General features: G+C 48.9%; 1 protein-coding gene across 1 annotated transcript in view; it reads left to right on the forward strand.

Moving 5' to 3' along the window:
* Window positions 1-12,500, forward strand: part of tpp2 (tripeptidyl peptidase 2) — a 53,947-nt gene that overhangs the window by 31,150 nt on the left and 10,297 nt on the right. The window contains 6 exon segments of the mRNA XM_042314929.1: window positions 2,896-3,012; window positions 4,285-4,385; window positions 5,535-5,631; window positions 6,262-6,399; window positions 7,941-8,185; window positions 9,746-9,824. Of these exon segments, the coding sequence (XP_042170863.1) occupies window positions 2,896-3,012; window positions 4,285-4,385; window positions 5,535-5,631; window positions 6,262-6,399; window positions 7,941-8,185; window positions 9,746-9,824 (777 nt within the window).

Raw genomic sequence — 12,500 nt, forward strand, 5'->3', positions numbered from 1 at the left:
TAAGAAGCAGTCAACAATATGCGTGTAAACAATAGGGCTGTCCCCGACTAAAAAATGTTTTTGTTTTGGTCGACCGAGTCGTCTGTTCTTTCGACCAATCGATTGGTAGAAATGTTAAAATGTTTTTTCCATTTCTAGGAACATCCTGTTTGAATGGGATCAGCTGTAGGTACAGTACCTGGTACTGTAGGCTACTGAGCCTGTCTGATGCTTTAAGCACTGCCATTAAAACTGAAGACACACAAATGACTAAAGAGGGAGCTAGAGATCAATATAGGAGAAAATAACCTGTTCCCTGCCCCTCCTCCTCCCGCTGCTGCTCCTGCTGCCGTTAGGCTCCTCCCTGCTGCCGTTACGCTCCTCCCGCTGCCGTTAGGCTCCTCCCGCTCCTCCTGCCGTTAGGCTCCTCCCGCTGCCGTTAGGCTCCTCCCCTGCCGTTACGCTCCTCCTGCTCGCTCTCCTGCTGCCGTTACGCTCCTCCTGCTGCCGTTAAGCTCCTCCTGCTGCCGTTACGCTCCTCCCTGGTTACGCTCCTCCTGCTGCAGTTACGCTCCTCCTGCTGCCGTTACTCCTCAGGCTCCGGAAGTTACTGTCAGGCTCCCCGGAAGTTACTGTCAGGCTCCGGAAGCTCCTCCCGCTACCGTCAGGCGTTCCGCTGAAGTTACTCCTCCTCAGGCTCCCGTTGCCGCAGGCTCCCGCCGTTAGGCTCCTCCCGCTGCCGTTAGGCTCCGAAGTTACCGTCAGGCTCCGGAAGTTACCGTCCCAGGCTCCGGCCGTTAGCTTACCGCTCAGGCTCCGGAAGCTACCGTCAGGCTCCGGAAGTTACCGTCAGGCTCCGGAAGCTCCTCCTGCTACCGTCAGGCTCCGGAAGTTACCGTCAGGCTCCGGAAGTTACCGTCAGGCTCCGGAAGTTACCGTCAGGCTCCGGAAGTTACCGGTACGCTCCGGAAGTTACCGGTACGCTCCGGAAGTTACCGGTACGCTCCGGAAGTTACCGGTATGCTCCGGAAGTTACCGGTACGCTCCGGAAGTTGCCGTTAGGCTCCCGTAGTTGCCGTTAGGCTCCCGTAGTTACCGTCAGGCTCCCGTAGTTACCGGTAACTGGCTACACCAGCGGTTGGCAGCCTTTTCCATGTGGAGTGCCAAGTTACCGTTTCTACTGATCTGCGATATGATTTTCATGTAATAGTTTTATTTAAATTTATAATAACGTCTTCGTATCTCAACATTAATGTCATGTGGTTCATCAAATCTAAATGAAAATGATACAAACCTGAAAAGTAACTTCTATTCCCATTACCAACTATGTAAAAACAGCCGACATGAAACCAACAAATAAAAACCAGCCCACAGATAGAAAATAAGCTGATTAAAATAACTATCCTATAAATCACATTGTCTACACATGGCCTGTCTGCAAGGAACTAGAAACATTGTATCAACTATTAACTATTTGCACCAGGGATGAGCAGTAATCAGGTAGTCTATAGGTCTACTTCTATGTGTAATCAGGGTCAGGATGGATTAGTCCACTCTGACAGGCCTCCACAATGGATTAGTCCACTCAGACAGGCCTCTACAATGGATTAGTCCACTGAGACAGGCCTCTACAATGGATTAGTCCACTGAGACAGGCTTCCACAATGGATTAGTCCACTCAGACAGGCCTCCACAATGGATTAGTCCACTCAGACAGGCCTCTATAATGGATTAGTCCACTGAGACAGGCCTCCACAATGGATTAGTCCACTGAGACAGGCCTCCACAATGGATTAGTCCACTGAGACAGGCCTCTACAATGGATTAGTCCACTGAGACAGGCCTCCACAATGGATTAGTCCACTCAGACAGGCCTCTACAATGGATTAGTCCACTGAGACAGGCCTCTACAATGGATTAGTCCACTCTGACAGGCCTCTATAATGGATTAGTCCACTGAGACAGGCCTCCACAATGGATTAGTCCACTGAGACAGGCCTCCACAATGGATTAGTCCACTGAGACAGGCCTCCACAATGGATTAGTCCACTGAGACCAACAGCCTATCGACCAAGTGTCTCTCCTCTCTAGTCGGGGAGGACAGTAGAGTTATGTGATGCTGTTTTGACTGAGTGTCTCTCCTCTCTAGTCGGGGAGGACAGTAGAGTTATGTGTCTCTGTGATGCTGTTTTGACTGAGTATCTCTCCTCTCTCCTCTCGAGGGAGGACGTAGAGTTATGTGTCTCTGTGATGCTGTTTTGACTGAGTGTCTCTCCTCTCTAGTCGGGGAGGACAGTAGAGTTATGTGATGCTGTTTTGACTGAGTGTCTCTCCTCTCTAGTCAGGGAGGACAGTAGAGTTATGTGATGCTGTTTTGACTGAGTGTCTCCTCTCTAGTCGGGGAGGACAGTAGAGTTATGTGATTCTGTTTTGACTGAGTGTCTCTCCACTCTAGTCGGGGAGGACAGTAGAGTTATGTGATGCTGTTTTGACTGAGTATCTCTCCTCTAGTCGGGAGGACAGTAGAGTTATGTGTCTCTGTGATGCTGTTTTGACTGAGTGTCTCTCCTCTCTAGTCGGGAGGACAGTAGAGTTATGTGATGCTGTTTTGACTGAGTCTCCACTCTAGTCGGGAGGACAGTAGAGTTATGTGATGCTGTTTTGACTGAGTGTCTCCTCTAGTCGGGGAGGACAGTAGAGTTATGTGATTCTGTTTTGACTGAGTGTCTCCTCTAGTCGGGGAGGACAGTAGAGTTATGTGATTCTGTTTTGACTGAGTGTCTCTCCACTCTAGTCGGGGAGGACAGTAGAGTTATGTGATGCTGTTTTGACTGAGTGTCTCTCCTCTAGTCGGGGAGGACAGTAGAGTTATGTGTCTCTGTGATGCTGTTTTGACTGAGTGTCTCTCCTCTCTAGTCGGGGAGGACAGTAGAGTTATGTGTCGCCCGGTGGTGGGCCAGCCTTGGTGACGTCACCGTTGACTACAGTATCTCCTTCCACGGCCTGACCACCTCACCGTCACCTCTACACATAGTGAGTATATACCACCTCTAGACACCACCTCACCTCTACACACCCTCACCTCTACACACCACCCTCACCTCTAGACACCACCTCACCTCTACACACCACCCTCACCTCTAGACACCACCTCACCTCTACACACCCTCACCTCTACACACCCTCACCTCTACACATCAGTGAGTATACCACCACCTCTACACATAGTGAACACACCACCTCACCTCTACACACCACCCTCACCACCTCTAGACACCCTCACCTCTACACACCCTCACCTCTACACACCCTCACCTCTACACACCACCTCACCTCTACACACCACCTCACCGTCACCTCTACACATAGTGAGTATATACACCTCACCTCACCTCTACACACCACCTATACTTGTTTTTCCTCAATCTACACACAATACCCCATGATGACATCACAATACCCCATAATGACATCACAATACCCCATGATGACATCACAATACCCCATGATGACATCACAATACCCCATGATGACAAAGCAAGAACAGGTTTTTAGAACATTTTGCAAATATATAATAAACATAAATACTTTATTTACATAAGTATTCAGACCCTTTGCTGTGAGACTTGAAATTGAGCTCAGGTGCGTCCTGTTTCCATTGATCATCCTTGAGATGTTTCTACAACTTGATTGGAGTCCATCTGTGGTAAGTTCAATTGATTGGACATGATTTGGAAAGGCACACACCTGTCTATATAAGGTCCTACAGTTGACAGTGCATGTCAGAGCAAAAACCAAGCCATGAGGTTGAAGGAATTTCATCATGGGTTATTGTGATGTCATCATGGGTTATTGTGATGTCATCATGGGGTATTGTGATGTCATCATGGGGTATTGTGATGTCATCATGGGGTATTGTGATGTCATCATGGGGTATTGTGATGTCATCATGGGGTATTGTGATGTCATGGGGTATGATGGGTATTGTGATGTCATTATGAGGTATTGTGTTTTAGATGTTTGTTTAATCATGTTAGAATAAGGCTGTAACGTAACAAAATGTGGAAAAAGTCAAGGGGTCTGAAAACACAACTATACCACAGCAGGAACACACTCCTCTGTGTTGTGGGACGTGTCGGACCACAGCAGGAACACACTCCTCTGTGTTGTGGGACGTGTCGGACCACAGCAGGAACACACTCGTACCACAGCAGGAACACACTCTCCTTGTTGTGGGACGTGTCGCACCAGTTTTACGACCAAAAGTCCTTTCCTTTTCTGACTCATGATTTTTGTCTCACCCAGCATGCATCAGACGGTGTGACTAGTTTTGAGGTGTCCTCTCCCCTGAGGTACGAGGACGTTTCTCCCAGCATCACCCTGAAGACTTGGGTCCAGCCACTCAGGTACAAAACTAAAGAAATACACCCACCCACACATTTCATATGTCATATGTCTCCAAATACAACCCCCTACCTACCCCTCTACCCACCACCTACAGTCTGATATATATATACCGGGTTACATTAGTCACTAATCTGGTCAGCTTCACGATTAACTTCTGTGTTCAAACGTGTTCGTTTTTGTGAGGAAACAGCTTCTCCATCCTCTCAGAAGGAAACTCTCAGCTTCTCCATCCTCTCAGAAGGAAACTCTCAGCTTCTCCATCCTCTCAGAAGGAAACTCTCAGCTTCTCCATCCTCTCAGAAGGAAACTCTCAGCTTCTCCATCCTCTCAGAAGGAAACTCTCAGCTTCTCCATCCTCTCAGAAGGAAACTCTCAGCTTCTCCATCCTCTCAGAAGGAAACTCTCAGCTTCTCCATCCTCTCAGAAGGAAACTCTCAGCTTCTCCATCCTCTCAGAAGGAAACTCTCAGCTTCTCCATCCTCTCAGAAGGAAACTCTCAGCTTCTCCATCCTCTCAGAAGGAAACTCTCAGCCCCCCCACCCTCCTTCCTTCCCGGTCCATGTGGGCACACAGACCAGGCACTGAGGACACAGCAGTTTAAACCCTGCCTTCGCCCAATCCTGATAACGTCTACAGAGTCTAACCCACAGCAGTTTAAACCCTGCCTTCGCCCAATGATAACGTCTACAGAGTCTAACCCACAGCAGTTTAAACCCACATCCCATTAGTCCTGACAATCGTCTCAGTGTACAGAGTCTAACCCACAGCATCTATCCCTCAAGCATCCCATCTAGTCCTGACAGATCGTCTCAGTCTACAGAGTCTAACCCACAGCATCTATCCCCAAGCATCCCATCTAGTCCTGACAGATCGTCTCAGTGTACAGAGTCTAACCCACAGCATCTATCCCCAAGCATCCCATCTAGTCCTGACAGATCGTCTCAGTGTACAGAGTCTAACCCACAGCATCTATCCTCAAGCATCCCATCTAGTCCTGACAGATCGTCTCAGTCTACAGAGTCTAACCCACAGCATCTATCCCCAAGCATCCCATCTAGTCCTGACAGATCGTCTCAGTGTACCCAGTCTAACCCACAGCATCTATCCCCAAGCATCCCATCTAACTGTCTGTTTCCTGCTTCTTCCAGACCTCTGAGTTCTAAGATCAAGGCTCTGGGTCACAGAGACGTCCTCCCCAACAACAGACAGCTCTACGAAATCATCCTCACCTACAGCTTCCACCAGGTGAGAGTGTCTAGGTTGTATTATACACCTCTGTTTGGTGTGTGTGACCTCTCTACCTCTCTCCCTAGCTGTCCAGTACAGTCTGACCTCTCTACCTCTCTCCCTAGCTGTCCAGTACAGTCTGACCTCTCTACCTCTCTCCCCAGCTGTCCAGTACTGTCTGACCTCTCTACCTCTCTCCCCAGCTGTCCAGTACTGTGTGTCTGACCTCTCTACCTCTCTCCCCAGCTGTCCAGTACTGTCTGACCTCTCTACCTCTCTCCCCAGCTGTCCAGTACTGTCTGACCTCTCTACCTCTCTCCCCAGCTGTCCAGTACTGTCTGACCTCTCTACCTCTCTCCCCAGCTGTCCAGTACAGTCTGACCTCTCTACCTCTCTCCCCAGCTGTCCAGTACTGTCTGACCTCTCTACCTCTCTCCCCAGCTGTCCAGTACTGTCTGACCTCTCTACCTCTCTCCCCAGCTGTCCAGTACTGTCTGTACTCTCTACCTCTCTCCCCAGCTGTCCAGTACAGTCTGACCTCTCTACCTCTCTCCCCAGCTGTCCAGTACTGTCTGACCTCTCTACCTCTCTCCCCAGCTGTCCAGTACTGTGTGTCTGACCTCTCTACCTCTCCACCTCTCTCCCCAGCCTAAGTCAGGAGAGGTGACCCCCAGCTGTCCAGTAATGTGTGACCAGTTGTATGAATCAGAGTTTGACTCTCAGCTCTGGATGCTGTTTGACCAAAACAAGAGACTGTTGGGTTCTGGAGACGCCTACCCACACCAGGTAGTAACCACAACACAACCATGATATAACCATAACACAACCATGATATAACCACAACACAACCACGACACAACCACAACACAATCATAATACAACCACAACACAACCATAACACAACCATGATATAACCACAACACAACCATGATATAACCACAACACAACCATGATATAACCACAACACAACCATGATATAACCACAACACAACCATGATATAACCACAACACAACCATGATATAACCACAACACAACCATGATATAAACACAACCATGATATAACCACAGCACAACCATGATATAACCACAGCACAACCCAGAGACTGCTGGGTTCTGGAGACTCCTACCACAACACAACCAGTAACCACAACACAACCATGATATAACCACAACACAACCATGATATAACCACAGCACAACCATGATATAACAACACAACCATGATATAACACAACCATGATATAACCACAACACAACCATGATATAACCACAACACAACCATGATATAACACAACACAACCATGATATAACCACAGCACAACCATGATATAACCACAGCACAACCATGATATAACACAACCAGCACAACCATGATATAACCACAGCACAACCACAGCACAACCATGATATAACCACAGCACAACCATGATATAACCACAGCACAACCATGATATAACCACAGCACAACCATGATATAACCACAGCACAACCATGATATAACCACAACACAACCATGATATAACCACAACACAACCAGAGCAGAGACTGCTGGGTTCTGGAGACTCCTACCACACCAGGTAGTAACCACAACATTAGAAGAGACTACTGGTCTCTAGACTCCTACCACACCAGTTACCACACCAGGCATTTAATTTGTATTTGTGGTCCTGGTGACTGGACCTTTTCTGGAACACCATTATTTTGGTCTTAGGTCTGCCCAGGTTTACAGGTCTGTCAGGGCCCAGGTCTGTCAGGCCCAGGTCTGTCAGGGCCCAGGTCTGTCAGAGCCCAGGTCTGTCAGAGCCCAGGTCTGTCAGAGCCCAGGTCTGTCAGAGCCCAGGTCTGTCAGGGCCCAGGTCTGTCAGGGCCCAGGTCTGTCAGGGCCCAGGTCTGTCAGGGCCCAGGTCTGTCAGGGCCCAGAATCTATCTAGGTGCTGCTGTAGGCCCTCCTTGGTTGGTGACAGAAGCACCAGATCATTAGCAAACAGTAGACATTTGACTTCAGATTCTAGTAGGGTGAGGCCGGGTGCTGCAGACTGTTCTAGTGCTCTCGCCAATTCGTTGATATATATATGTTGAAGAGGGTGGGGCTTAAGCTGCATCCCTGTCTCACCCCACGGCCTTGTGGGAAGAAATGTGTTTTTAGGCTATTTTAACTGCACACTTGTTGTTTGTGTACATTGATTTTATAATGTTGTATGTTTACCCCCTCTCCTCCCTCTCTCCTCCCTCTCTCCTCCCTCTCTCCTCCCTCTCTTCTCCCTCTCTTCTCCCTCTCTCCTCTCCTCTCCTCTCTTCTCCCTCTCCTCTCCTCTCTCTCCATCAGTACTCTCTGAAACTAGAGAAAGGTGACTACACGCTGCGTCTGCAGGTGCGTCATGAGCAGGCCAGTGAGCTGGAGCGTCTGAAGGACCTTCCGTTTGTGGTGTCCCACCGTCTGTCCACTACTCTGACCCTGGATGTGTATGAGTCTCACCGCGCTGCCCTCTTGGCTAAGAAGAAAACCAACTCCCTGACCCTGACCCCTGGAGCTACCCAGCCTTTTTATGTTACAGCCCTGCCTGACGACAAGTAAGTAACCCCTGACCCCTAGAGACCCTGACCCCTGAACCTCACCCCTGGAGACCCTGACCCTCACCCCTGGTGACCCTGACGCCTGACCCTCACCCCTGGAGACCCTGACCCTCACCCCTGGCAACGCTGACCCTCACCCCTGGAGACCCTGACCCCTGGAGACCCTGACCCCTGGAGACCATGACCCTCACTCCTGGAGACCCTGACCCCTGACCCTCACCCCTGGAGACCCTGACCCCTGACCCTCACCCCTGGAGACCCTGACCCTGACCTCACCCCTGGAGACCCTGACCCTCACCCCTGGAGACCCTGACCCTCACCCCTGGTGACCCTGACCCTCACCCCTGGTGACCCTGACCCTCACCCCTGGTGACCCTGACCCTCACCCCTGGTGACCCTGACCCTCACCCCTGGTGACCCTGACCCTCACCCCTGGTGTCCCTGACCCTCACCCCTGGAGACCCTGACCCTCACCCCTGGAGACCCTGACCCCTGGAGACCCTGACCCTCACCCCTGGTGACCCTGACCCCTGGAGACCCTGACCCCTGACCCTCACCCCTGGCGACGCTAACCCTCACCCCTGGAGACCCTGACCCCTGACCCTCACCCCTGGAGACCCTGACGCCTGACCCTCACCCCTGGAGACCCTGACCCTCACCCCTGGAGACCCTGACCCTCACCCCTGGAGACCCTGACCCTCACCCCTGGAGACCCTGACCCTCACCCCTGGAGACCCTGACCCTCACCCCTGGAGACCCTGACCCTCACCCCTGGAGACCCTGACCCTCCCCTGGAGACCCTGACCCTCAACCCTGGCGACTCTGACTCCTGACCCTCAACCCTGGCGACTCTGACTCCTGACCCTCAACCCTGGCGACCCTGACCCTCACCCCTGGCGACCCTGACCCTCACCCCTGGCGACCCTGACCCTCACTACTGACCCCTGGAGCTACTCAGCCCTTCTTTGTCACCTCACTGCCTGATGATAAGTGAGCGCCTCTGGGCTAGAGGCTCTAATCATAACCCTGAACCTGACGTCTCTGAGAAGAACCCATCCATCACCATGGAGACCCAACTCAACACTGTTTAGAGATGTAATGTTCAGCAGTTTGAAGTCTGTTCTCCTTCATCTAAAAACACAGTCTCTGACTCCCCCCCCTTCTCCATCCCTCTCTCTCTCTCTCTGTCTCTCTCTGTCTCTGTCTCTCTGTCTCTGTCTCTCTCTCTGTCTCTCTCTCTGTCTCTCTCTGTCTCTCTCTCTGTCTGTCTCTGTCTCTCTGTCTCTGTCTCTCTCTCTCTCTCTCTCTGTCTCTCTCTCTCTCTCTCTCTCTCTCTCTCTCTCTCTCTCTCTCTCTCTCTCTCTCTTCTCTCTCTCTCTCTCTCTCTCTCTCTCTCTCTCTCTCTCTCTCTCTCTCTCTCTCTCTCTCTCTCTCTCTCTCTCTCTCTCTCTCTGTCCCTCTCTCTCTCTGTCTCTCTCTCTGTCTCTCTCTCTCTCTGTCTCTCTCTCTCTCTGTCTCTCTCTCTCTGTCTCTCTCTCTCTCTGTCTCTCCCCCCAGGGTTCCTAAAGGAACATGTCCAGGATGCTATCTGACCGGCTCCCTGGTCGTGCCTAAGGGAGAATACGGCAAGAAAGCAGTGAGTGGCTCTTTCTACTGTCAGTCAACAGCTCTCCTACACTCTGATTGGCTCACTCCTTTTATGGCCCCCTCGGCATCCTTCTCAACCAATCACAAGCTTTGCTAGCGTCACAGTTTTAGTTGCACGTTGCTTTGATGCTCTTTTCACTGTGTGGTGGGAGGGGTTTTCTAGTTCCTGCCTGCGACTCCGTGGCCTGTGATTTGTACATGCTGCTGTCCGTCACTCTGGTCTTTGTTGTGTTCAGGAGTTCTGTTTAGTTGTTTAGTTCTGGTCTACTTGTCACTAGTTGTAAACGATGAGAGAGAAGCAGTATGACTTGCCACTAGTTGAGAGAGAGAGAAGCAGTATGACTTGTCACTAGTTGTAAACTATGAGAGAGAAGCAGTATGACTTGCCACTAGTTGAGAGAGAGAGAAGCAGTATGACTTGTCACTAGTTGAGAGAGAGAGAAGCAGTATGACTTGTCACTAGTTGAGAGAGAGAGAGAAGCAGTATGACTTGCCACTAGTTGTAAACGATGAAAGAGAAGCAGTATGACTTGTCACTAGTTGAGAGAGAAGCAGTATGACTTGTCACTAGTTGTAAACGATGAGAGAGAAGCAGTATGACTTGCCACTAGTTGTAAACGATGAGAGAGAAGCAGAATGACTTGCCACTAGTTGTAAACGATGAGAGAGAAGCAGTATGACTTGTCACTAGTTGGAAACGATGAGAGAGAAGCAGTATGACTTGTCACTAGTTGTAAACTATGAGAGAGAAGCAGTATGACTTCTCACTAGTTGACTTGTCACTAGTTGAGAGAGAAGCAGTATGACTTGTCACTAGTTGTAAACGATGAGAGAGAAGCAGTATGACTTGTCACTAGTTGTAAACTTGTCACGATGAGAGAGAAGCAGTATGACTTGCCACTAGTTGTAAACGATGAGAGAGAAGCAGTATGACTTGTCACTAGTTGTAAACGTAGAAGCAGTATGACTTGTCACTAGTTGTGAGAGAAGCAGTATGACTTGTCACTAGTTGAAGCAGTATGATGAGAGAAGCAGTATGACTTGTCACTAGTTGTAAACGATGAGAGAGAAGCAGTATGACTTGTCACTAGTTGATGAGAGAAGCAGTATGACTTGCCACTAGTTGTAAACGATGAGAGAGAAGCAGTATGACTTGTCACTAGTTGTAAACGATGAGAGAGAAGCAGTATGACTTGTCACTAGTTGAGAGAGAAGCAGTATGACTTGATAGTTGTAAACGATGAGAGAAGCAGTATGACTTGTCACTAGTTGTAAACGATGAGAGAGAAGCAGTATGACTTGTCACTAGTTGTAAACAGTATGAGTCACTAGTTGTAAAGATGAGAGAGAGCAGTATGACTTGTCACTAGTTGAGAGAGAAGCAGTATGACTTGTCACTAGTTGTATGACAGTATGTCACTAGTTGAGAGAGAAGCAGTATGACTTGTCACTAGTTGTAAACGATGAGAGAGAAGCAGTATGACTTGTCACTAGTTGTAAACGATGAGAGAGAAGCAGTATGACTTGTCACAGATAGTTGAGAAGCAGTATGACAGCCACTAGTTGAAGCAGTATGACTTGTCACTAGTTGAGAGAGAGAAGCAGTATGACTTGCCACTAGTTGAGAGAGAAGCAGTATGACTAGCCACTAGTTGTAAAGAGAGAAGCAGTATGACTTGCCACTAGTTGTAAACGATGAGTATGAGAGAGAAGCAGTATGACTTGCCACTAGTTGTAAACGATGAGAGAGAAGCAGTATGACTTGCCACTAGTTGAGAGAGAAGCAGTATGACTTGCCACTAGTTAAACGATGAGAGAGAAGCAGTATGACTTGTCACTAGTTGTAAATGATGAGAGAGAAGCAGTATGACTTGCCACTAGTTGTAAACGATGAGGAGAAGCAGTATGACTTGCCACTAGTTGTAAACGATGAGATGAGAGAAGCAGTATGACTTGTCACTAGTTGTAAAATGATGAGAGAGAAGCAGTATGACTTGTCACTAGTTGTTGATGAGAGAGAAGCAGTATGACTTGTCACTAGTTGTAAACGATGAGAGAAGCAGTATGACTTGTCACTAGTTGTAAACGATGAGAGAGAAGCAGTATGACTTGCCACTAGTTGTAAACGATGAGAGAGAAGCAGTATGACTTGCCACTAGTTGTAAATGATGAGAGAGAAGCAGTATGACTTGCCACTAGTTGTAAACGATGAGAGAGAAGCAGTATGACTTGTCACTAGTTGTAAACTTGATGAGAGAGAAGCAGTATGACTTGTCACTAGTTGTAAACGATGAGAGAGAAGCAGTATGACTTGTCACTAGTTGTATGACTTGATAGAGAGAGAAGCAGTATGACTTGTCACTAGTTGTGAGAGAGAAGCAGTATGACTTGTCACTAGTTGTAAACGATGAGAGAGAAGCAGTATGACTTGCCACTAGTTGTAAACGATGAGAGAGAAGCAGTATGACTTGCCACTAGTTGTAAACGATGAGAGAGAAGCAGTATGACTTGCCACTAGTTGAGAGAAGAGTATGAGTATGACTTGTCACTAGTTGTAAACGATGAGAGAGAAGCAGTATGACTTGCCACTAGTTGTAAACGATGAGAGAGAAGCAGTATGACTTGCCACTAGTTGTAAACGTTGAGAGAAGCAGTATGACTTGTC

Source organism: Oncorhynchus tshawytscha, unplaced genomic scaffold (assembly GCF_018296145.1).
Source record: "Oncorhynchus tshawytscha isolate Ot180627B unplaced genomic scaffold, Otsh_v2.0 Un_contig_11618_pilon_pilon, whole genome shotgun sequence".
Taxonomy (NCBI): Eukaryota; Metazoa; Chordata; class Actinopteri; order Salmoniformes; family Salmonidae; genus Oncorhynchus; species Oncorhynchus tshawytscha.